The 26563-nt window shown below is 48.4% G+C and overlaps 1 protein-coding gene across 2 annotated transcripts in view; it reads left to right on the forward strand.

Moving 5' to 3' along the window:
- BCL2 (BCL2 apoptosis regulator) overlaps positions 1-26166 on the forward strand; it is a 186382-nt gene extending 160216 nt beyond the window's left edge. The window contains exon 3 of one of the 2 annotated variants that reach the window (XM_066247554.1): positions 20937-26166. In XM_066247554.1, coding sequence (XP_066103651.1) covers positions 20937-21071 — 135 coding nt within the window. In that variant the 3' untranslated portion in view covers positions 21072-26166. The remainder of the gene's footprint in view (positions 1-20936) is intronic. The other variant, XM_066247553.1, reaches the window with a different exon arrangement.
- Positions 26167-26563: the final 397 nt, after the last annotated feature.

Genomic DNA, 26563 nt, shown 5'->3' on the forward strand with positions numbered 1-26563 from the left:
TTTTTGTGTTGTCTTTGCCTGGTTTTGGAATCAGAATTATGCTCGCCTCATAAAAGGAGTTTGGAAGTCTTCCTTCCTCTTGAATTTTTTGAAATAGCTTGAGAAGGATAGGAGTTAGTTCTTCTTTGAATATTTGGTAGAATTCACTTGTGAAGCCATCAGGCCCAGGACTTTTCTTTTTTGGGAGTTTTTTGATAGCTGTTTCAATCTCATTTGTTGTAATTGGTCTGTTTAGGTTTTCTGATTCTTCCAGATTGATTTTTGGAAGATTATATGATTCAAGGAATTTGTCTATTTCATCTAGGTTGTCTAGTTTTTTGGCGTACAGTTCTTCATAGTATTTTCTTACAATATTTTGTATTTCTGTTGTGTCAGTTGTTATTTCTCCACTCTCGTTTCTAATTTTATTTATTTGAGTCCTCTCTCTTTTTTTCTTGGTGAGTCTTGTTAAAGGTTCATCGATCTTGTTTACCTTTTCAAAGAACCAGCTCCTGGTTTCATTGATCCTCTGTATTGTTTCTTTAGCCTCTATGTCACTTATTTCTGCTCTGATCTTTATTATTTCCTTCCTTCTACTAGCTCTGGGCTTTACTTGCTGTTCTTTTTCTAGTTCTTTTAGATGCAGGGTTAAGTTGTTAATTTGAGTTTTTTCTAGCTTCTTGAGGTATGCCTGTAATGCTATATACTTCCCTCTCAGGACTGCTTTTGCTGTGTCCCATAAATTTTGAGTTGATGTATGCTCATTATCGTTTGTTTCTAGGAATTTTTTAATTTCTTCTTTGATCTCAATGTTAACCCATTCATTGTTTAATAACGTGCTATTTAGTTTCCAAGTGTTTGAATGTTTTTCAATTTTTCTATTGTGGTTGATTTCTAGTTTAATGCCATTGTGATCAGAGAAAGTGTTCGATATGATTTCAATCTTCTTAAATTTGTTGAGCCCGCTTTTGTGCCCTAACATGTGGTCTATTCTAGAGAATGTCCCATGAGCGCCTGAAAAGAATGTATATTCTGCTCTTTTAGGGTGAAAGGTTCTGAAGATATCTATTAAATCGAGTTCATCTAATATGTCCTTTAAGTCTGCTGTTTCTTTGTTAATTTTCTTTCTTGAGGACCTATCTAATGATGTTAATGGGGTATTGAAATCTCCTACTATTATAGTATTGCTGTTGATCTCGCCCTTTAAGTCTATCAAAGTCTGCTTTATATATTTAGGTGCTCCTATATTAGGTGCGTAGATATTTATAATGGTTATATCTTCCTTTTGTATTGCTCCCTTTATCATTATGTAGTGACCTTCTTTATCTCTAACTATGGTCTTTGTTCTAAAGTCCATTTTGTCTGATATAAGTATTGCTACCCCAGCTTTTTTTTCATTTCCATTTGCGTGAAATATTTTTTTCCATCCTTTTATCTTCAGTCTGTGTGCATCTTTTGATTTAAGGTGTGTCTCTTGTAGACAGCATATGTATGGGTCCTGTTTTCTTATCCACGCAGCTACCCTATGTCTCTTGATCGGATCATTTAATCCATTAACATTTAAGGTTATTACTGATATGTAACTGTTTATTGTCATTTTTTTTCTTTAAAACTGTTTTTCTCTTTTGCTATATTCTTTTTTTCCTTTGATCTGTTTACAACAGGTCCCTTAGCATTTCTTGCAGCCTTGGTTTGGTTGTAGTGAAATCCTTTAGTTTTTTTTTGTCTGTAAAGCTTTTTATTTCTCCTTCAATTTTAAATGATAGCCTTGCTGGATAAAGTAGTCTTGGTTGTAGGTTCTTGTTCTGCATTACTTTGAATATTTCTTGCCATTCCCTTCTGGCCTCAAGTGTTTCTGTTGAGAAGTCAGAAGTCATCCTTATGGGGGTTCCTTTGTAGGTGATTGTCTTTTTTTCTCTAGCAGCTTTTAATATTTTCTCTTTATCATTAAGCTTTGGTAATTTAATTATGATGTGTCTTGGTGTTGGTTTCTTTGGATTTCTCCTTAATGGAGTTCTCTGTGCTTCCTGAACATGTGAAATATTTTCCTGCCTTAATTGGGGGAAGTTTTCCGCTATAATATGTTTGAACAAAGTCTCTATCCCTTGTTCTTTCTCTTCTTCTTCAGGAACCCCTATGATGCGGATGTTATTTCTCTTCATGTTGTCACAGAGCTCTCTTAGAGTTTCCTCAGACTTTTTGAGTCTCTTTTCTTTTTTCTGCTCTGCTTCCGTGCCTTTATTTATTGTGTCCTCTAACTCACTGATTCGATTCTCTGCTTCATCCATCCTGCTTTTAATTCCTTCCATTGTATTCTTTATTTCAGATATTGTATTTGTCATTTCTGTCTGATTCTTTTTTATTATTTCAATGTCCTTTTTTATATTTGTTATCTCTTTATTTAGGTTTTCGTAATGGCCATCTATGGTGGTTCTAATATCTTTGAGCATCCTAACAATCGTTATTTTAAACTCTGCATCTGGTAATTTGGTTATATCTGATTCACTTAGGTCCTTTTCTGGGGATTTCTCTTGGTTTATTTGTGTTGTATTTCTCTGCCTCCGCATTTTCTCTTCACGAGAGTGGCTTTGATCACGTGCTCGGGTGCACAAGGGTTGGTGGCCTTGGCCTTTGCCCCGCCCCCGTGTGTGATGTTATGCTCGGTCCTGAGGGCACTGGCGAGCACCTTTGCTCAGCTGCGGGTCTCCGCCTGTTTCCGAGCTTTCACCCTGCCTTTGCAGGATGATCCCACTCAAGGAACAGCTGCTAGCCTTGGCTCTACCACCAGGAAAGGCTGCGTGCCCAAGCTCAGCTTCGTAGCAGAACTCTGCCTCTTCTGGGCTTTTGGCTCCACCCCCACGGGAGGAGCCTGCTACCAAGTCAGACCGCAAGCCTGGGTTGCACGGGTGGGGCAGGGATGTGCTCCTCTGCCCTTGCTCCGGGGCTGGTTTCTACCCTTTCTGGGTTTCCCGCCCTTCTCCCGGAGGCTGGATTACAGGCTGCCGGCAGCTGAGCTTAGCCTCTTTTGCACGCCCCCTTCTCCCTAGCCGGGCAAGATTGAGCTCACACCTGAGCCCACTGGTGGCCAGCCGGCTTCCGCCCCTGCCAGCAGAACCGCGCTTTTGTCTCCCGCTGCCGCCCGCTCTCCGGTGCGCCCTCAGCCGTGTGGGTGGGGGCGTTGCAGCTCGGACCCTAAGACTCACTACCGTAGACCCGAAAGCTCCCTCCTTCTATGCGACTCTGCTCTGAATGCCGCGGGGGGGGGCTTGTTTGGCTGCTCTCCTGCTTCCCTTTGCTGGTATTGCTGTTTCCGGGGGAAATATTCACTTCAGCTTTGGGGAGTGACTCGTCCCAGGGGTTAGAGTGGCTATCTCCCAAAAATGTTTCTCCCTATGCCTCCTAGATTGCACTCTCTTCCTGATACTGTGGTTCTCTCCCCTCTCCCTCCGTCTCCAGGAGCCCCGGGTGAGTGTTTGTGAGAGAGATGTTCTGCGTGGTCCCTTTAAGAAGGATCCTGGGTCTGAGAAATCAGACTCTCTCACAAACAGTATCCTGACTTGTTTCAAGCTAAATACTGTCCTTATGCTTCTTCTGGGCTCTGGGGCTGCAGGCTGGGGCTTTGTTCCTGGGGCTCAGGGCCCTTTCCCCTCTGCTAAACTCACTTCCCGCCACGCGAGTCTCTCCCTGCTGCCGTTCGCTCCGAGAAGCTGGGCAGCCCTCTCCGCGTTTCCGCTTTTCCTACCAGTCTCTGGGTGGCTTCTTCAGCATTCCTGGGTTGAAGAGTCCTTTTAGTTTAGTCCAAAGTTGGTTTTTCCAGTTGATAGTTCATAAAATTAGTTTGTAATCCACATTGGTTCTGGGAGGTAGATGCTGGTACGTTCGCCTACTCCAGCGCCATCTTGTCTCTCCTCCTGGTTTGATATTCTGAATAGGGTTCACGTTGGTTGTGTTTGTGACTCAAGGACATTTTGCTCTCCTAGCCACCCCAGAATTCCCCGGGAAGCAGCCCTGTAAATAAAGAGGCCTTTTCCTGCATCCTGGGCGGGGAGTTGCTCATGTCTCTACCCACGTGGCATTTTTAAATACTCTTGAGGTGGTGTGTGCAGTATCACCCACCAGGGCCAAAGCACAAGGCTAAGGGGTCCCAGAGCACCCGGGGAGAGTGTGTGTGGGGAGGAGTCCTTGTGACCCGTGCTCTCTCCATGGTCACAGGAGCTTCTACCACACCCCTGCTCACTCGGCCTGCGTATACAAACCCTGCTGAGAATCTGCCACAACAGAGCTGCCAACGCCACAGAATTCAGTGCCCTGAAATGTCATCCCCACTTTTCTGTCCTTATGCAAAACCCTTTAGGCTCAGCTCCTGCTAACCTAGCCCCCCCACCCCACCCATCTGTAAGACGCTCAGTGCATTTCCTGAGCCTCCCACCACTCTCAGGACTTCCTCCCGAACTTCTCACTCATGGCTCGTCTCCCCGACGCTGAGACCTTATGCTTCTTTTCTGTCTCCAACAGAAGAAGCAAAGTGGACCTGTGGTGGCGCAGTGCATAAAGCGTCGACCTGGAAATGCTGAGGTCGCCGGTTCGAAACCCTGGGCTTTCCTGGTCAAGGCACATATGGGAGTTGATGCTTCCTGCTCCTCCCCACCTTCTCTCTCTCTCTCTCTCTCTCTCTCTCTCTCTCCTCTCTCTCTCCCTCTCTATCTCTCTCTCTCCCTTTCTCCTCTCTAAAATGAATAAAAAGAAATTTTAAAAAAACTATTAAAAAAAAAGAAGAAGAAGCAAAGTCCAGTTGGAAACACTCATGCCTAGGGGCTGCGAAGTCCTAGATTCCAGTAGCAGCTTTGCCCCTCGGGCTGTGCAACCTTGAGCAAGCTCTGGAACCTCTCTGACCCCAGCCTCTTCCGTATAGTGTGGTTTAGACAAGCCACTTCATGGGATCTGGCACAACGGTTCTCGCTCCTCATCCCAGAAAGTAGACACTAAATAAATACTTCCATAAGTGTTTTGACGGCAGTTAGATGACTTCATTCAGACATGTCCAAAGGAGAGATCAAAGGAAGAGCACCAAGGCCACACACAACAGGCATTGTGAGCAAGAGCCACCCACAATTTGCACCAGTTTTATTATGAAGAGCACGGTGCACATGGATCCCAGCTCCGTGCGCTTGGCCCGGGAGTGCCGGGGGTGGAGGTAATAATGTGCTCATCCCGAAGGCTACCCCGAAGGCTTCGCCGACCCCAAACATGCGCTGCTGTGACCATAGGGGTGGAGGTAATAACGCGCTCGTCCAGAAGGCTACCCCGAAGGCTTCGCCGGCCCAAACATGCGCTGCTGTGACCATAGGGGTGGAGGTAATAACGTGCTCGTCCAGAAGGCTACCCTGAAGGCTTCGCCGGCCCAAACATGTGCTGCTGTGACCATAGGGGTGGAGGTAATAACGCACTCGTCCCAAAGGCTACCCCGAAGGCTTCGCCGGCCCAAACATGTGCTGCTGTGACCATAGGGGTGGAGGTAATAACGCGCTCATCCCAGAGGCTACCCTGAAGGCTTCACCGACCCAAACATGTGCTGCTGTGACCATAGGGGTGGAGGTAATAACGCGCTCGTCCAGAAGGCTACCCCAAAGGCTTCGCCGGCCCAAACATGTGCTGCTGTGACCATAGGGGTGGAGGTAATAACGTGCTCGTCCAGAAGGCTACCCTGAAGGCTTCGCCGGCCCAAACATGTGCTGCTGTGACCATAGGGGTGGAGGTAATAACGCACTCATCCCAAAGGCTACCCCGAAGGCTTCGCCGGCCCAAACATGTGCTGCTGTGACCATAGGGGTGGAGGTAATAACGCGCTTGTCCAGAAGGCTACCCCGAAGGCTTCACCGACCCAAACATGCGCTGCTGTGACCATAGGGGTGGAGGTAATAACGCACTCATCCCAAAGGCTACCCCGAAGGCTTCGCCGACCCAAACATGCACTGCTGTGACCATAGGGGTGGAGGTAATAACGCACTCATCCCAAAGGCTACCCTGAAGGCTTCGCCGACCCAAACATGCACTGCTGTGACCATAGGGGTGGAGGTAATAACGCACTCATCCCAAAGGCTACCCTGAAGGCTTCGCCGACCCAAACATGCACTGCTGTGACCATAGGGGTGGAGGTAATAACGCACTCATCCCAAAGGCTACCCTGAAGGCTTCGCCGACCCAAACATGTGCTGCTGTGACCACAGGTAGAGTGAACGGTGTCTCCCGCGGGATCCTGCCATCTCTGAGTGTCCCATTGAAGGGGCATTTATTGAGTCCTCGATCTCAGTGAGGCACTGTGTTGGGTCCAAGGAGCTCATTGTCATCCAGATGCTGTGGTCACCTGCGTTTCCCCTGGGCGCTGAGCACAGTACTGTGCCCAGAGCAGGTGCGCGGTGCATGTGTGCATCATGAATTCAACTTGAACTGGCCCTCTCCAGGGTCTCAGTGACGGCGGGAGCTGTAAGACCATCTGCGTAGGCAAGGGCGGGAAGGCCCACCTGCCAGACCCCTGTGGAGTTCCAGCCCTGCCCCTCCCCTGAGGACAGTCAGTGTAGTCAGGCCCCAGAGCGTGGTTCACAGATCCCGCTGGGTCCAGCCAGCAAACACCTGAGCACTATCTGTAGGCGGACCTCAAGGATCCCTCTGCCAGCTGCTGATGTGTCTGAGCACATGACAGTTGCCTTGGAAGTTGAGCTCTGGGGGAGAGGTGGCACAGCTTCGCTCCTTGCAAGTGCCCACTGCCAGCAACTCTGACAGCCTTTGTTCAAGGCACACATGTCGGTTTCTGCCCTAGTTGATGTCCAGAGCAAGCTCGCTTTACTGCGAGAGGGCGACCTTGGACCAGGTCAGCCAGCCGTCACCTGTCCCCCGGGAGGCTGTGCTGATGGAAGATGTGTCAGCCCCTCATTCACCTGAGGCTCATCCACAAATGTTTTCTGGATCTCTGTCTCTGTCTGTCTGTCTCTCTCTCTCTCTCTGTCGCTCCTTGTTTGTGTGTATGGCCCTGCAGTGTTCTGGCAACAACAGAGAGCACACACTGTCACAAGTCCTTTGCAGGAAATAGACACGCAGACGAGAGGCCACACCGGCCCACTGGCATCCAGTACTCAGGAGCGCAAATCCAGAGCAGGGTGCTGACTTGGCCCGGGCTTGCAGGCCCCAGCAGGACAGCTGCCGCCCTTGACATTGACTTCCCATTGCCCTTGTGCTGGGGCGCTCTGCTCTCTTCTCTGGACACAGGAAGACCATCTCCTGTGGAAGGAAGAAGGTTGTCAAAGAGCCAGGCAGTGCGCCTTGAAATGCATCTGTTTTTATTCATGTTGAGTCTTTCCAGGTGAACTGAACTAAATCATAAACTACAAAGTGAAAGCAGATTTTTCTTCGTTCGCCCATCTGGAGCCCGCGGAGGGGTTCACCAGCACGCTGGGCCCGGCCCCCAGCGCAGAACTCAGACTGACACTGGTCTTACGGAGGCGGCTCCGTGGTTTGGGACAGCTGGGGGGGGTCACCCCAAACACAGTGCCTAGCCTGCTGCAGGACTGGGGAGCTGGGAAGGCTTGTTGTACCTCGGGGTGACTTTAAGCATGGTGTTAGCAACGGGGGGAGTGGATCTAAGTAGGGTTTGTGACTTATTTGCCGCAGACTGAGAACGCCGGGTCAGCACCATTGGGGGGCAAATCTGGTTGTGGGCAAATGTCCAAGCCTGTCATCAAGGCAAGGGCCCCGCAGCCACTGTGACTTAGAGCTTCCAGAAAAGACGCCCGTGCCAACTTCTCAGCCTTTCTTTGAGCATCAGAGCAGGTATGACCCGCGGCTGGTGGTTCCCGTGCGGCGCTGCCCATGCGCGCTCTCTGCTCGGCTCTCGTTCTGACGTGCCCCAGTCCGGATCCACTTTCAGCAAGTTCCCATTAGGAAACGCGGATCCTTTGTACTACCCACCACTGCCCACCTCAGTCAACACTTGCTGATTTAAACAAGTAAGAATCAGACGTTTGGCCCCCAACTCTGGCCCTCCACGTTCAATAAGCGAAGGACCCCTCCGCCCTCCCGATGACAGTGATTGGGCCGAGCCGCAGGACTCCACGAGCATCTGCTTTCAGTTCCCATTTCTGGCATATTTTTTGAATTAACTCTTGCAGCAGCAGCGGGAGGGCTAAGCACCTTGGCAATGCCATCCCAGCCCGGCCCACGTGGCAGCCACAGGGAGCGCTGTGAGCCGGTTTGGCCCAGCCAGCGACCTCCTGGGAGGCACACGCAGATGAAGGTCATGCGCTCATGCACTGTGGGAGGTACCGCAAGGACAGCGGCAGGGACAGAGCAGAGAGGGTAGCCACACCCGTGACTCCAGCCTCTAAGAAAGAATAGTTGGTGGAGAGATTCCAAATGCTAGTCTGCCCTACCGGCCCACTCAGGGGTAGTCAACCTTCTTATACCTACCGCCCACTTTGTATCTCTGTTAGTAAAATTTTCTAACCGCCCACCAGTTCCACACTAATGGTGATTTATAAAGTAGGGAAGTAACTTTATAAAATTTATAAAGCAGAGTTACAGCAAGTTAAAGCATATAATAATAATTACTTACCAAGTACTTTATGTCGGATTTTCGCTAAGTTTGGCAGGATAAATCTTTATAAAACAACTTACTATAGTTAAATCTATCTTTTTATTTATACTTTGGTTGCTCTGCTACCACCCACCATGACAGCTGGAACGCCCACTAGTGGGCGATAGAGACCAGGTTGACTACCACTGCTAGGCAGACAGTCCCGCCTGATGTTGAAGACAACCAGAGCAACCCCTCCCCCATTCACACTGCTAGACAGACAGTCCCGCCTGATGTTGAAGACAGCAGAGCAACCCCCCCCCCCCATTCATCCCTGCGCGGAGGCACACCGAGGTCGTCGGTTCTCATTAGCACTGGGGGGAGAGGCGGAGGGCTCTGTGGGGCAAATGCCTGGGTTATGGTCACAAAAACAAAGAGATGGGAAGCACTCGGGCATGTCAGAGGCCACGGCAGCCTGGTCACCATGCTGCCGAGAGGAGGAATTCACAGAGAAGCCCAGAGGATGAAGTGCGGAGAAGTATGAATTTGGGGAATAGGAGGGTCTTTGAAGCCAGAGGAGGCAGAAACAGGTCGTCAATCAGTTTATAATCATCGGGGTGACACTGTCTCTAGCATGCTCTGGATATTTCCTATTACGTCCTAAGAGATGCAGGAGAAAAGATGGAGAATAAGGTCGTTAACTGTGTGAGCCTGGGCAGCAGATGGGAGAGAGAATCCTTGGAACGAGCTACCGATAAAGTATTCAGCGGCGGGAACTCGAAGGCCTGGGAGATGGAGGGCGTTGCTCGCCCAGATGGACACTCAGCCATTGTGGCTTCTCACCCAGAGCAGTTTTCACCCACCGTGACATCTTCTTTGTTTAAAAAAAAAATTGTTAAAAGAACAATTGCACTAACTTTCTAACCAAAGAAGCACCGTCTCCCACACCCACGAGCGAGAATTACAGAACCCAAGGGTCCTTCTGTTGAATGCCATGTGCTGTGAAGATAAGTGTAGTGCCCGTCTTCGTGTAATGTAAAAAACGTAACTGCTTTAAAGTAATTGACATAACCATGAAATTCAACTTAGAGTGATTGGTGTTTAGTAGTTCCCAAGGTTGTGCAGCTATCATCATTGTTTCCAGAACTTATTTTTTATTACTTCACCCCACCCTCCAGAAAGCCCTACATCCCTTAGTAGTCACTCTATTCTCCTCTCTCCTCTGCCCCTGGCAACCACTAAACCCCTCTTGTTCCTATGGATTTGCTTATTTCAGACATCATATACACATGGGCTCATACAATGGCTTCTTTCACTGAGCATAATGTTTTCAAGGTTCATCCATGTGGTATAAGTACTTCATTCCCTTTTTATGGCTAAATAACATCCCCTTGTATGGATGCAGCATATTTTGTTTAATTTCTTCATTAGTTGATAGACATTGGGACGGTTTCCCTTTGGGCTGTTACCAATAATGCTGATGTAAATATTTGTGTGAAGTTTCTGTGTGAACACACAGTTTGAATGACATTGGGTGTATATCTAGGAGCAGGATGGTTGGGTCGTGTGGTAAGTATTCTCATTTTTGAGAAACCGCCATTGTTTTCCACAGTGGCTGTACCATTTTCCATTCCCACCGGCGAGGTGTGAGGTCTCCAGTTGCTCTTCCTTCTCGTCAACACTTGGTATTGTCCATTTTTTACATGGCAGCCATGCTGGTGGATGCGAGGAGAGATCTCACTGTGGTTCTGGTTTGCATTCCCCTAGTGGCTGATGACATTGAGCGTCTCTTCTTGAGCCTGTTGGGCCATTTGTGCATCTCCTTTGGTGAAACATCCATTCGGATCTTTGCCCGAATTGGGCTACTTGTCTTTTTGTTGTTGAATTGTAATAATAACACTTTCTTTACACTCTGCCTACTTCCATGCCCAGTACAATATCATAAAGTGGTATTTCCCCTAAAACGTGCCAACAGTGTAAGCCCAAAGCAAGGAAAGGCCAAGCACCAGCAGCTGCAGGGCACCCAGAGGCTTCTAGCCAAAAGGAGGTGGTGGAATGAGGAAAGGAAGGAAGGAAAAAAATGGAACAACTTTGATTTAAAGCCAAACCGCTCAGGGCAGGTCACTGAGGCCTCTGTGCGCGTGAGATCCTGCGGAAGGCACCCTGAAAACAAGCTCTCTTCTTTCTTCCCCAGAGCCTTGCAGGTAAATGTGTGTCTTTCAGGTATATGCTCAAAGCTTTTATTCTCCTTTCCTTTTCCACACGCACACGCACATGCACATGCACACACAGTGCTTTGAATGTACTGAGAAAACCCTCAGGCCCATCAAAGCTGCTGTGAATGCAGGAGACTTATTACCTGGCAGTTAGAGGAGAGGGCCTGTTCTCCCTTTGGCTTTAAGACTCCTCAGCACCTTATACAAATACTTGATTCCTGAAGGAATAAGCGACCGGAAGATGAGGTTTCAAGGTCTTGCATAGACATGGCCTGTAGTCTCCCCTGCTTCAGTTTACTGTATACACACGATGAACCAAGCTGCATGGATTATTAACGTGTTTTTAGCATGTTTTGCTCTAGATGCAGTGCGTTGCCATTTCTACTCTGGGTCTCTGGCAGCACAGGGTTGTTGGCATCTCTTGGCAGGAGGGACCTAAGCCCATAGGGGCCTAAGTGCTGTCTCCCTGCAGTGTTTGCGTGGCTAGCAGAGCGGGGAATTTGTCTGTGGGCTTCCATCCGACAGCACCTCCTACCCAGGCCTGGAAGGCAGTGAGATGAGCTGTCTCTGCAGTTCCACCCCGGGAACCACCAGCCCTGGCTAACTCAGCACTCAGCTTCCTTCTAGCAGGTGGACAAGGCCAGCGGCCTTTGACCCAGCTCGTTGGCTGCAGGGGTCCCCAGAGCATCCCACTTGTCCACAAAATATTTTCAGATTGTGCCCCCCCAATCAGGTAAAAGGAGGAACCATATGGGCTTCTCATTTTATGCCCTCCCTAGCTCCAGAGGGCCCCCAGCCTAATTTGCATCCTCAGCTCAATTTGCATCACAAAATACACCGACTATCCCTGGGCCTACCGAGGTAGGCGGGCAAGCCTTGTGTTTTGTTTTGTTTGGGTGTTTCATCTCCTGCCTTTTGTCTCGCAGGTTTCTGGTTACATCCAGATGACACTTAGATTGGGTTTCATTTTATGTCATTGGCCTGTGATTCCACTAGCCCCTCCCCTGGGCCCAGACCCTCCAGAATCCAGCCCCAGTCACTGGAGATGGCTTCCGGGGTGGTCCTGCAAGCCTGCTGGTGCAGGCCAGGCAGCTGTGTGTCCTTCGGTTATACACTTGAGGGCTTTTTTTAAAACCTCCTTTCCTTTTCCCTCAAACCTGGAGTCAATATTTTGGGAATAAGGAGGGAGGGGGGAGAGGAAGAGCGCGGGGACAGAAGCCTGCCACCACCGCCACCGTGGCTCTGACCTGCAGGCGGGGCCCTGAAGACTCACTCAGCACAAAGCGCAGCAGAGGAAATCCTGCCCAGCCAATGATAAGGGGGGAAATGGAGTCACTTCCTCACCAGCTGCTTTATTCAGGTAGAAAAAAGTCCTCACTTCCTCGCGTGTGCTCTGCTGGCCGCCCCTCACAGCAGCCTGGCCACCCGCTTCCTCTTTTGATCCCAAGCACGTGGGTGTCCGGAGAACTACTGCTTCCCTGGCTTGGGGGGGGGGGGCTGCTCTCTGCCGCATGTCGTCACCTCCCTCCTGCCTTCACTGCCTTCTTCCTCTTTGTCCCCACGTAGCCTCTCACCTGGCAGGTGCATGTCGGTGGCTCCGTGGGCTGGACCAGTCACGGCTTTGGGTCTGAGCTTCACACCCGTAGGAGAGTGCAGGACAAGCTACCATGGGGGCCTCTGTTCCCAAGGACGTCCAGAAACAACCTGGGACCTCTGGTCACCTCCGCCCGGCCCTGTACCATCAGCACCAGAGCTGGCTCTCCTATTAGTGCCCAGGGTTATTGCTGTTTACCTCCATTGTAACATTGGAGCAAGTGCATCTTCATAACCCAGCAGAAACCTCCCTGACAGAGGGAGAGATGGTCCAATTAGTTTGCAACAGGCCCTTGGAGACTCACAGGCATGCAGGTAGGATGTTATTCAAGATATGTAACAACCAGCATGGCGCAGATCTGACCAATCAGATCTGACACTGCCGTTCACTCTGACTCAGCATCAGCCCCCCCAAGAGGGGACTAGAGTCTGCCATAAAAAAACATGGAGTTATTTTTAAGCCTGTCATCCCTTATTTGTCCTTTGAACACCTCCGTTTAAAAAAATAGTATCTATTAAGATATGTTTGGGAAACCTGTTCTATAGTAAAAGTCATTTATTTCAGGTCTGCAGACATTTGCTGAGTGTCTAATGTGACAGACACGTGCTCCAAGGACCCAATGATAAATAAAATGAGGCTCCTGCACCTTCAGGTGCTAACTGGGGAAGACAGACACGTGAACAGGGTGATCTTCAGACAATACAGTGAGCAGGGAATAGCGAAGGATGACTTAACTCAAGCTGGGGGCTTGGAGAGTGTTGTCGCCTGCAGAAAATGATTGCCTGGGGTCCCTGAGTGACCTGACTTTCACTGACAAGTGACAGAGCTGAGCAGGAGGGCTAGGCGGGGACAGGCACAGCAGAGCCTGGGTGGGCATGGTGAAGAAGGTGGACTTACACGTGGCCATGGCAGCTTGGCCTCTGGATGGGCGACCCGGTTGCACTCTGGAGAGGGTATCGAAGGGCAGGCCGCAGACCGAGGCAGAAAGACCAGGTGGGAAAAACCAGCAGTGACACTGGGGAGAGACGGTAACGGGATGGAGAAGTCGGAGGTGCATACACTGCCCTGTCCCGTCCCTTGCCCTTCCCATCGGGCTCTCTCGCTTACATCTAGATACAAGAGGTACAGCATCTTCATCTTGCTCCCTTATGGCTTCCTCTGGCCCCTCGAGCCCACTCAGCCTGTGCACACGATGGGGCAGAACCACTGGGGTATTGACGGCTCCATAGGAGCAGCCCTCGGCCAGTGCCTGCAGAGAGTTGGTGTCTAAGGACCACAGCTCCCTGGCCCCTCAGTGGAACAAAGGTGCATGTTCTGCACTGGCCCCTAGCTTTCTCGGCAGGACTGAAGTTCTAGGTACCAGCAGGAGCAAAGTGCTGGCGAGGTCTTTCCTGATCCTCGACTAGGGTTCCTGGGGTCACCTCCCAAATCAACTGCTTACACTCAAGTCTTTGCCGTAGGGTCAGCTTCTGCAGAAAACCCACCTGGACTATGGATTTGCCAGTGAATGAAGGGTGGGGGAGAAGGGTGAGGAAGAGGAAAACATCCTTCCGGGAGACTCCCAGGGTGTGGGTTTACCTAACAGCATGGAGGCGGGCAGGGAGCTAGGCTTGCTGGACAAGGCTACTGAAAACTCCAGTTTGGGACGAGCTGCATCGTAACTTCTGGTGGGATGTCTTAGAAAGTGACTGGGATCAGAGTCTGGTAGTCAGAAAATCAAGCGAGCCCAGAGATATAGAGATTTAGGAGACACCGTCACAGGGATGGTATTGAAGACCATGAGAGTAAAGAAGATCAGCCAAAGAAAGACAAGACTGCCCAGACGGAAGCCCAGGGAGCCTCAAGGACCCGTCGGGACAGGCAGAGGAGGGGGCGCCCGGGGAGACCAAGAAGAAATGTTCCAGGAGGGCATCCAGTGCGTGGAGCCACGTGGAGGGCATGGCTGGTGCCTGGGTGGTGGCCCCAGGGGCACAGTGGAGGAAGAAGCCAGACTGGGTTCAAGTGAGGATGGGAAGGAAGCCAGTGAGGGTGCGTTAGCATCTCGTCCGTTACAGCAAGGAGACAGAAGGTGATGGTTAGGGTGGCACACACCGTCAGCACGGTCATTTTGAGGACATCTGGACTTACTCTTCTATTTCATTTTATTTTTGTCAGTAGAGAAATACCCGCACCTCCCTGCTCCTTCAACGATTAACTCAGAAGGGTGTGTCCTCTAATGAGGAAACTGGAATGTTTATATGCCAAGGAAAAAGGGACCAAAGGGAGGGGGAGGGAGGCATTATAGTTGCAGGCTGGGACCATGGATGGAGGAAGGTTCCAGCTTCAGCGGGAGACAGTGGAATGAGGCTGCGGGGTGGAAAGGGCCAGGGGAGGGCAGGCGGAGGTGGGAGCTCATGGGCGCGGGGCGGGGGGCGGAAGTGCGATGAACCTCACCCCATGGCTCTGACTTTCTCAGAGAAGAAAGGGGAGAACACGTGAGAACAGTGGTGGCTGTTTGGGATGGTCATGAAGAGGCACAGAGAAAACACCTGACCGAGGCGAGGGGCGTGTTAAGTGGTTTCAAGGACTTGCTGAGTCTGGAGGCCGTGAATGGAGAGCCGCACTGGTCTGCATGGTTGTCCGACCTTCAGCAACACCTGAAGGCCAGAGGACGCTGCCTGGGGGAGGCTCGGGGTTGGGGCACCGAGGACAGTCAAGGATGGGAGGCGGCCCATTTGGGGAGGCGGGGTGGAGGCACCGAGGCAGAGAGGAGAGCCCACTGCTGGCCGATGTTCTAAGCCAGTAAGCTCAGGTGGCAGGAGAGCAAGCTGGCCTCCACTCCTCCTCCACCTAAGAGCTGCTCATTAGTGCCTGCTGAGTAACTCACTCTACCTGTCCAGAGTTCTTTGCCTCACCTGTTGAGAAAGAGCTAATATCTTTATTTAAGCCGTGGTCACAGGGGGTCTGGGAGAGCTGAACTTACTTGGAAAGTCCTTTCAGCTCAAAATCTTGTGTGACTTTGGTGCGGCCATGCCATTTTCTTTTCTTTCCCTCTCTAACCATCTCATGGTTGGGAGGTGATTCCCGTGGAGCTAAAACTAAAGCCACGGGGAGTAGAAAACACCAGCAGCCTTTGGTAGCAGTGGTTGATTTCCTGTTGGCGCCAGCTCATTTTCCCTGTGTCCTCTTCTTACCAGACAGGTCTCCTCCAGGCCGGGGCAGAACGGCAGCTCACCTGGGCTTCGTCAGGCTCAGGGCTGGGCACGGAGGAGTTGTCTCTCTGCATTGGGAGTTCTTGGAGGGCAACATGGCTTCCCCCCCTTGTGATCTCCCATGATCAAATAATGCCTGTATCCACAGTCAGCTCCAAGACCGTGGAATGAAGTTGCATTTCTAATTTGTTTACAGACAACAAAGCCAGATTAAATTTCCCCACAGTGTAAGGAGAGCTGACAACCAGCACTGAGCCCAGGGCTTGAACTTGCAGACGCTGGTTTAGCTGTTCCCTGTTTTACCCAATCTTATGTTGGGAATAACTTTCCTTGCCAATAAATCTAGGGTCCACTTTTCTTTTTTTTTTATGTATTGATTTTAGAGAGAGGTTAAGGGAGAGAGAGAGAGAAATATCAATTTGTTGTTCCACTTGTTTATGCATTTATTGGTTGGTTGATTCTTGTTTCTGTCCTGACCAGAGATTGAACTCACAACCTTGGCGTATCGGGGGACAATGCTCTAACCAACTGAGCTACCCAGTCAGGGCCTCTAGGGTACAATTTTCAATGGTTGAACCATATTCCCTTGAATGTCATAAATTATTTACCCAACCCTATTTTCAGACATTTACATTGTTTCCAGGTTTTAACTATAACTGCTCACAAAAATTAGGGGATATTTCAAAAATGAATATGAAGCGATAAAATACCTAATTTTTGTGAGCAGTTATATTATAATCAGCCTGTGCATTTCAACCTGTGACTTACTTTTTTCAAGATAAATAACTAGAAGGAGAATTACTAGCAAAAGGACAATACTTTTCAAGTTTTCGATACACATCGCCAACCACGGGAAGGTCCCTGCAGTCACCTCTCCCTGGGAGTGCGATTGTGGGGGAGCCTCCGGGGGTCCCACCCCACAAGCCCACCCGGTCGATTCCAGCACAACTCGGCATCTGTCTCAGTTTTTGCCCGTCTGATTTGTTGGTCTTGACATCTCACTTTATTTGGAACCATGTTTGAGTGAAAAACCTTCTAAAGGATTCTTAAGGGGAAAAGGAAGATTCTAGAGGGTGGGCTGTCTTAAGGGAAGTGGGGGCCGTGGGGAGGGAGGGGTGTTCTAGCCCCAGGACTGGCCTGGGAAGTGGGGGCCGTGGGGAGGGAGGGGTGTTCTAGCCCCAGGACTGGCCCCAGGCCAGGAGGGACAGGACACTGGTGCTGCCTGCCCCTCCCCCGCAGCTGAGACATCTGAGGCTGGTCTTTTCTGGTCCACACCTCCCTGGCTCGCTTCCAGCCCCGCAGCTGGGCCTCCTGCCCCCCTGGTGTGCCCCTGGGTGGGACTCACTCGTACCCTCTGCGGCCTCCAAGCTTGAGGTCTGCGGAGAAGCTGTCTGCGAAAGGAGCGCACAGAGCTGGGGCCCTGCCCGTCTCCCCTGTGATGAGAGGGGCCAGCGAAAGGAGGGGGACCCTCCCCTGGGAGCCTGCTCTGCAGGCCCCTGCCATCGGGCAGGGCCCATGCCAGTCCTGGCACACATAGGCTGGGGGTTTGTCTGAGTCGTGATGAGAGCTCAGGTTTTCTTCTTCCCTCTCTGTTGCTTCTAATACATAAAATGAGCATGTGTTTATTTAATACAGCTTTCAAACTTAAACAAATAATGACAGACTGTTCAAACAGACTTCGGAAATCGCCCTAATCGGGATGTTTGAAAAAGCCAGGAGATGGTACGAAAGTAGCTTTTAGGACCTTCCGGCCTGAAACCGCGGGGTCTGCTTGGCACCTTGGAGCACAGACAGGTGAGGCTCAGAGGCCGGATTCAATCTCAGGGGGGTCGGTGACGCCCTCGGCCCTCCAGCCTGACTTAGCAATTGATGAGGAAGTGTAGACGGGCATGGTAGTCCCCTTCTTGCCTTCCACCAGAACATGTCAGGTGGGCGTTTTGATTCGTAATTTCTACAGAAATCACGAAGCATTTTTAGGGGGAGCTGGGAAAGTTCTTCAGTAAAACCCTGCCCTTCCCTTAGGAGGCCCCTCTGGACAGGAGGCCAGGGTTAGGAGGCAGGCAGCAGGTTGCAGGAGGGCTGACCAGAGAACAAGTTAATATTTCCACTAGTTTCTGTTCTGGGCCACGTTAACAAATGGCTTTGAGCCACCTTCGTTAATCTTCACAATAACCAATTTTATAGGTAAAATAAAGGAGGCTCAAGGTTGGGTAATTTGTTCAAGGTCATAAGCAAAAAAATGTCAAGGCCGGGGTTTCACCTAGACCTTCTCCCCAAGTCCATAGCTCTTCCCAGACCCCTGGGGGCTGCGTCAGCACCTCTGGGCTCAGTCTTCAAGTCAAGAGATGCTACGTTGGCTCATCCCACCCTGCATATGTTGTGTTTCTCAATAATGCCCATCAGAAGTGGCTTATTAGACACGCAGTATTTCTGTGAGGCCATGGGTGTTGGGAGAGGGGATTATTCCAGCCCCAGAGAGGAAGGGTGTTTAGACCGGCGTTTCTTCTGCCCTCCCTGAGACTGTATACCAGGCAAATGGGGAGGGAATGCCAGCCTGTTGGTCCCTCCTTCCTCTACTTTCTCAGGACGACCTCTTGTTCAGAAGAGTCAGGTGGCCAGTGTCTTAGTCCTTTTCATGGTCAGCCAGAGAAAACTCCATTGGTGGCTAAAGAAAAGCAGAGCGTCTTTGTCAGTGTCAAGCTCAACTGCCTACAGCCCGATGTCAGTGCTATGGGGGCGTCCTTTGGCTGGGCTGTTGGAGGTCCAGACTGCCCCTCCCTCAGAGAGAGCACTGTGGAAGGAGGGCTATTAGATGTCCCCAGCTGTGTCTGCGGGATCCGAGAATGCACTTTGCAAGAGGCAGTTTCTCCTGCCGGTAAATATGTCCTGGCCCCTTCCTGCCTCGTTTATCTCTGATTATATATAAAGAAGGTATGTTTCTTGACAAGCAATGATAATTGTTACCTCATCTTTGTGCTAACAGCACTAAGCACATATTTCATCGACGTCTGTTAGAGCCTGGCTTTGCTAAGGCTCAAATTTGGAACATTTCAACAATAGATTAAAAAAGAAGAAAACCCTTGCGCCCTCTCCTGGTACATTAGTCCAGTACATCTGAAGGTTCAGTTCTTCTTCTTATTGGCTAACCAACTAATCTGTGCTAAACTGACCAAAGCTGTTGACATACTAGATAGACCATTGGGTCTTCTGTGGTCCGTGATCACAGAGTTTCCGCAAAACCTTTCTTCACTGGTTTCTCAGCCTCGGCATATTGGAACCTTGGGTTGGATGATCTTTGTGGTGAGGGCCATCCTATGCATTGCAGGATATTGGAGAGCACCCTCGGCCTTCACCCACAGATACCGCCAGCACCCCCACCCAAATTATGACTAGCAAAAATGTTTCCAGATATCACCAAATGTCCCCTGGGAGGCAAGACCACCCAAATATATGTGTGTGTGGAATACTATGCAGCCATAAAAAATAGTTGTGTAAATCTATATTCAGTAATGTGGGAAGTTCCCCTAAATGATGCCTTAGTCTCTCACCTCCAAGTCACTCCAAGATTGCCAGTTGTGTGTGGAAGAATCATTTCAAATGCCAGAATAAGCATCTGGATGAAATATTAGGCCAAACAGGATCAAACCAGGGACTAAATTCAGAACACTTGCATTGTTAATTGAACAAATGTTTTTTTTGTTGTTGTTGTTTTTTTCTCATTTTTCTGAAGCTGGAAACAGGGAGAGACAGTCAGACAGACTCCCGCATGCGCCCGACCGGGATCCACCCGGCACGCCCACCAGGGGCGACGCTCTGCCCACCAGGGGGCGATGCTCTGCCCATCCTGGGCGTCGCCATGTTGCGACCAGAGCCACTCTAGCGCCTGGGGCAGAGGCCACAGAGCCATCCCCAGCGCCCGGGCCATCTTTGCTCCAATGGAGCCTTGGCTGCGGGAGGGGAAGAGAGAGACAGAGAGGAAAGCGCGGCGGAGGGGTGGAGAAGCAAATGGGCGCTTCTCCTGTGTGCCCTGGCCGGAAATCGAACCCGGGTCCTCCGCACGCTAGGCCGACGCTCTACCGCTGAGCCAACCGGCCAGGGCTGAACAAATGTTTATTAAGCAACTACATGCACCAAGACGTTGCACCAGAGAAACAAAGGTGATACCTGGTCCCTTTACTGCAATACTTGCCCCAAACAAATGGGAACACTGTGAAGGTTGTCAGAAGCCCCTCCGCACAGTGATGCCAGAAGTCTCCACACAGTACTGTCTCCCGTAATGAAATCGTGGGCTCCGATTCCAGGTTGTTGGAGTGCCTGGATAAATCACACTACGTGAAAAAAAGCACTTCATTTACTGATTTATATATTTAGATAGATTTACAGAGTTGTCCAAATACTAATTGGGTCCAAATGTAGAAACTAATCTTCCCTAACAAAGCTAAGAAATGAGCATGCAACGGTTAGTTCAAGCCAAGGCAACCCAGAGACCTTTGCTACAATATTCTGCAGGCCTGGTTTCCAAGCAACGCCGTAGAGAAAAAAGAGCTATCTTCTTTGCTCAGGGACCTGTGCATCCATTGATACAATCTGACCATAAATGGCTGCAAGCCTGTAAAGTTCACAACGTGAGTTAAACATGGAGTTGTGGTCATCCGGCCTAGCCACCCCCTCCCTGGAGAAACCCTATGATGTCTTCCTTTCCTGGGGAGCACCCTGTCCTTGACCTCAGAAGCTAGGCATGCCACCAGCATAGGTCACCTTGCTGTGTCTACCACATTAGCATCTTGGGCAGTCCAAGCCCTCACGGAGCTGCTGTCAGGGTATCAGCAGAGGGAAGGGCACTGGTTTGGATCTGGGTTCCAATCTTAGCCCTACCATTGATTAGACAAATCCTTTCACCTTTGTGAGTCTCAGGGTGTTTTCCTCTACAGAACAGGAATAAATAAAACCACTCTGTAAGGTGGGTAGGAAGACTGGATCAAGTAAGGCATGTCAGGTATTCGTTATAAGCGCCTGGCAGACAGCAAGCATTTGATAAAGGAGTGTCATTGTTGCTTTGGTTTTTGATGATTCTCATGAATGGCCATGCTCGGGAAATTTGCAGAGCCTCCTGTGTTTCAGCTGCCCTTGTAGTGCTGTTTTTCCCCTTGGCGCTTACCATTCCCAAATACACTGTATGACATGTTTCTTTTGTTTATTGTCCATCCACTCACTTAGATAAAAGCTCCCTCCGGGAGGCAGGAACTTGCTATCTGTATTGTCCGCTGCTGTTTCTCCGGGGTGCCCAGCGCATCCGCAGGGTCTCCATGCATACTTCCTGAACAAAAGCGAGAAGAAGGGGTCTGCTCTCTGACTCTAATGCTCTCTTTCTTCCCTCCTCTCCCCTGCAGGATGCCTTCGTGGAACTGTACGGCCCCAACATGCGGCCTCTGTTCGACTTCTCCTGGCTGTCTCTGAAGGCGCTGCTCAGCCTGGCCCTGGTGGGCGCGTGCATCACCCTGGGTGCCTATCTGGGCCACAAGTAAAATCAGCAGGCCTGCCCCAAACAAATATGCAAAAGGTTCACTAAAGCAGTAGAGATATATGCATTGCTAGTAATGTACCATGACACGAGGCCATGGTCTCTTACAAACAAGCAAACATACACACACACACACACAACCACAACAAAAACCATTTTCAGGCTCAACGTCGAATCAGCTATTTACTGCCAAAGGGAAATGCCATTTATTTTTTACATTATTGAGAAAAAAAGTAAAAAAAAAAAAAAAAAAAAGGTTTATTTATTTAAGACAGTCCCATCAAGCATCCTTATCTTTGGAAACCCTACCACAGGTTGCCAAGCCCCGCGGGTGTGGCTCCCCCGGGATCTCCTGTGCCTATCAACAATTCGCTCCCCCTGTTGCTGGCCGGACTTGCTCTCTGAAGAGCCAACACGCTGACCCAGGACGCAGCTTTTCTGGAAGCCGGGCTGCTGGCTGCTGGCGGTTTGGAAGAAGGTGTTCATTTTCCTTGCCTGTATTTGCCCCTGGGGGCTGTGAATTTACTGGAGGGAGGTGCTTGGTGGGAAGTGCTTTCTTGCCCCAGCCAGAAGAACTGACACTTTATATATGGCTCGCATGATACACAGACCCGGTTGGAAGATAAAAGGAAAAAAAAAAAGTTGGGGAACTTCTGATGGTCTCAGTTATCTGCCGAGATTTCCACACCTAAGGACCGTGCTAGGAAAAATGCCCTTAAACCAGAGGAAAGTATTTTTTTAAGCTACCAATTGTGCCGAGAAGCATTTTAGCAATTTATACAGTATCATCCAGTACCTTAAGCCCTGATGCGTATATTCATATATTTTGGATACGCTCCCCCCCCTCCAAAAAACTGGCCCTGTGGATGAAACAGAATCCTCTGGAACGCGAGGAAGTGAAGGGTTTTCGGTGGCATCTTGGGCATCAGGAAGGCTGAGTTCCCCAGAATCATCAAGCAGCCGCAAGTGCCTGTTTTTCCGCAGGAGGCCAGGGTCTGAAGTCCCGTCTCACCCCAGCTCTGAGGCCCCCTGTGGAACTGGGCCTGGCACCCGCTAGCCTGCTGGAGGGATTTTAAACGGAGCAGTGCGGTTCGTCCAATGTCTGGAAACGGAGGGAGCTCAGAATTCAAGGCCAAGAAAGAAGAGAAGGATTGGGCTTGGTCCCGTGGGGCCCTCCAGGAAAACCCTTTTCCACGTGGAGTGTGGAACCTGGGACCTGGGAAGCAGCGCTCCGTAAGGCGCTTGTCACTGTGGAGGGAAGGAAGCCAGCACCGCGGCTCTCCTAGCAGTGGCAGGTGGTGAAGGCCGGGGTGCCCCCTTGCCCAAAGGGAACCAGGGAACGCCAAGAAGGGAAACACGTGCGGCCTGTGTACAGCCTGACCGCGGTGCATGCGCGGCTGGGCGGCCACCCACCTGTCTGCATTTTTAAAGCAAGGCTTTAGAGGACTTGAAGGAGAGTCGTAAATCCTGAAGGAAGCGTTGAGATTCGGTGTCACGGATTAATTGACCTATGTCTTGGAATTACGATGTAAAACATTATCTTGTCATTGTAGTTTGGTTTTATTTGAAAGCCTGACATAGGGGGAGGGGGAAATTTCTAGGTGTGGAATGTGAGGATTATCTGTACATCCGGGGCATTAAAAAAGAAAAAGAGAAAAAAATAGTGGCGGACATCTCTAGAAAAGTAGCAAAAGAAGTAAGCTTCAGCTAATAAATTAGGAAATATTTTTTCAAGTTTAGACATTCTTGAGACACATGTGGAGTAACTGGCATTATTGCATTATATACATTTATCTGTATTAACTTTGGAATGTACTATGTTCAATGTTTAATGCTGTGGTTGATATTTTGAAAGCTGCTTTTTAAAAAAGAATGACATGCATCTCAGCATTTTTTTCTAATTGTATTTAGTTATGGCCTTTCCATAATTTGTTAGCAAAAAAAAAAAGATCATTTTTGTTTTCCATTTGAGATTATTGTCTCTTAATTCTTTCAAAGCATTTCTGAGAAGATGAGCTAAGCCCTGGGTCTGAGCTACCAGAACCATCAGCTGAGGAGACACTTTGTTTCAGCCAAGCTATATGCGCTTCTGTGACGACACAATTGTTTATTGTTGAGGGATAGAGCTGTTGTCCCTTTGCCCTAGTTCTTTGAGGGTGTATTTGTCCCTGGGCAGGTCCGAATTTAACTCACATTATTTAGGATTTGCATACATGTTTGGTTCAACCCATGAGGTTCATTCAGTTGAAAATCCAGATGGGAAGTGACTAGGGGGTTAAAATTCTGGCTCTGATGGGTTGACCTTTTGGAGAGTTGCATGGCCTGTTTCCACATAGACTCATCTAGAGTGTGCTCCTGCCCTCCTTCTGCAGGGCCCTTTCCCTGGCTGTTCTTCAGGTTTTTCCTGAAAGGCAGTGTGGCACTTAATGCCCCACACTGAGAAAGCAGGAAACCCCATGGTATGAAGCCAGACCTCCCTGGCAGGCCTCAGGGAACAGGACGATCAGACCTTTGAATGATTCTAATTTTTAAGAGATATTATTTTATGAAAGGTTTACATTGTCAAAAGTGATGAGTATGGAATATCAAACCCTGTGCTGCTATTCTGCCAAGATCATCTTAATGGAGTCAGTTTGCAGTACACTCCAAGTGGCGACATCCTCCAAGCTGCTTTTAGAAGTAACAATGAAGAACGTGGACATTTTTAATATAAAACCTGTTTGTCTTTTATTGTTATTGTTGTTATTGTTCAAACTGGGACTTGCAAAATAGTTTTAAAAATGTATATATATATTAAAAAAAAAAGAAAAGAAAAAACTCACAGGGGTTAACTTCTGGCTGGTTTTCTTTGGCTGTGGGGTTTTGTTACCTGGTTTTAATGGTGAGTGTGCCCAGCCGCCTGGACCTGAAACTGTACAGTATGGCGGCTGCACTCACTCTAAGAGTAGTTATGTTGCATTTTTCTTGTTGTTAAAAACATATTAGAAGCAATGAATGTACATAAAAGCCTCAACTAGTCATTTTTTTCCTCCCCTTTTTTTTTTTTTTTTTTTTTTTGCATTGTCTCAATTATTTTGTGGCCTGACAACCAGAGAACCAATCCTACTTGTTTCTTTGTTGAGAAGGGACGCACACACGGATGTATGTTGCCTGGGTTGGCCAACGTCAGGGTTAGAGAGAATACACGCACTTTCCGAATTGAGGTCAAGGGCTCTAAAAAGAACCACAAAGAGAAACCACCCAAGAACCTCCTTGGCCCAGCCTAGCCCTCACAGCACAAGCACTCGGAGAGATGAAAACAGTGGACATGTCCCACAGTGAACAGTCCATCTCGGTTTTGAAAGTAGCTGAAAATTCTTGTATGCTTAAGATTTGGGTGAAAGTCACATTTCGAATTAAGGAAGCACCTTTCATTAGTTCAAACACTGAGAAAGCGTGTTCTGCCCAGCCCACTTATCTCTGCATATTCAGATGTGGCGTAGTATTTGGATGCAACTTTTATATCACTAGTAAATATTTATTGCTTATCATTTTACAGACCTAATCCTGGCCCAGTGTGGGAAATTAGGCAGTGATGATAAATCAGGAGGAGTTATAATAACCAGGATTAAATATAAATAAGTAAAGGTAGCCCCATCACATTTTCGTATTTAAAGGCCTATATGGACAGAACAAAATTGCAAATAGTCTCTCTGGCAATTAAACTTAGGCTAAATAGACTAATTTACAAATGTGAACTTAAATTCTAATTTCAGTTGTACTTTTAAGGCAGCGGCTGTGTTTTTATTCTTTCTTATCACTCATAGTTAGTAATGTATACCTGGTCTATCAGAGAGAAACAGGAAAGGCTTGAAATATAAGCCATTCTAAGGAAATTCGGGAGTCAGTTGAAACTCTATTCTGATTTTATTCTGGGCTATCTTTTGCTGCCCAGACAAATGTGGTTGCACACTTTTTTTAAGAAATACAATTCTGCATTGTCAGGCTTATGACGGTTCCAACCAGATCTTTATTGTTATTCAATTTGGATCTTCCAGGGATTTAAAAAAAAATTATTATGGGACAAAGGATATTTGTTGCGGGGGTGGGAGGGAGGAATTTTCAAATGAGCAAAACATTTCCAAGACTGGATCAGGAAGTAGAGATTTCAGAAGAGCCAGGACTGTGGGGCATAACATGGAAACAAGTGTGACCTTGACTAGCAGTCAAGGTCATACCTCTGTAAAGGACCTTATGCAATGAGTGAGGAACATTTTTAAGTTCTGTGATATGTTTAGTTTCTAGAGACATCAGAATAACTCAAAATTCAGCTCTGTATGGCAGTGCAGATAGACCAAACTCTTCTAAACATTTTCCAGCAATGGGTAATATGTTTCAATCCTGGCTGTGCCTAATGGCTACTTAAACAATACATGTGCAGTTTTAACCAATAGGATATTTAATGAAAACCTTCTGGTTGGTAGGGATATCTGTTTCTAAATATTTATTATGCACAGTACAGAAAGAAAGAAAATAAAAACAAAACAATGTGAAACTCAGTTGGATAAGAGATTGCACCAGTCCCTTGTCCTTACCCAAAGAATCATTCTATTCTGTGTCTGTGCTCATAGGACAGACCTTGGACAACCATGAAATATGCATCCCACTGGGCGCAAAGGAAACCAGATGGAGAATGAATGGTACTGCAGCCATTCATCATGGCTACCCCAGAAAAACAACTCAAAGCCAATATCCTGTTGAGGACGAGTTTGTTTTGTGTACCAATGTAAGCCCAGCAGATAAAAACACTTGTGTAAGACGAAAAGGCTTAATCAAAAGATCCTGGGACTGTTACTAAGTATGACTGTGATGTAGATACTGAATAATGCCATATACCTAAACCTTGTGGGGAGTCTGCGGTGGGCCTTCCAAGCCAGCTCATTTTATAAAATTGTTCCCTCCAGGGTACCATTGGAAGGAGTGATAGCCAATCAAATTTCTTTCTGGGAAGTATTGGTGGTTGTGTTTATTATACCGTCTTCTTGAGTTTTCAACCAAGTTTTGCCTTTGTTTTGAGTTACTGGGATTATTTTTGTTTGAAATAAAGTATATAAAAAGTGTTTTCGTATCAAAAGTTTTTGTTATCAGATTCCACTTTTACCTCCCGTGGCTGTTTTTAAGATTAATACTTTTTCAGGAGTGGCTATCCTGCAACATTTCATGTACACACACACATACATTGTAAGCATATTTTATTTAGATAGTTAAGATCAGACAAGTTTCTAGATGGCCAGCATTGAATATAAGGACACTCTTGTGTGTGTGTTATCAGAAAAAGCCACATTGCCATTAAACTTTCCTTGTCTCTCCAGGTAATACTATGAAGCATAATAAAGTCCACCCTAGAGTTGTTTATAATGTGGTGACATGACTTTGCTCTGCCAGCGTCATTAAACAAGACTTTAAAGAGCCTTCTTAGCAAGCCAGTAGAGCCACCAGAAGCCTCGTGCTAACAGA

Source organism: Saccopteryx bilineata, chromosome 11 (genome assembly GCF_036850765.1).
Source record: "Saccopteryx bilineata isolate mSacBil1 chromosome 11, mSacBil1_pri_phased_curated, whole genome shotgun sequence".
Taxonomy (NCBI): Eukaryota; Metazoa; Chordata; class Mammalia; order Chiroptera; family Emballonuridae; genus Saccopteryx; species Saccopteryx bilineata.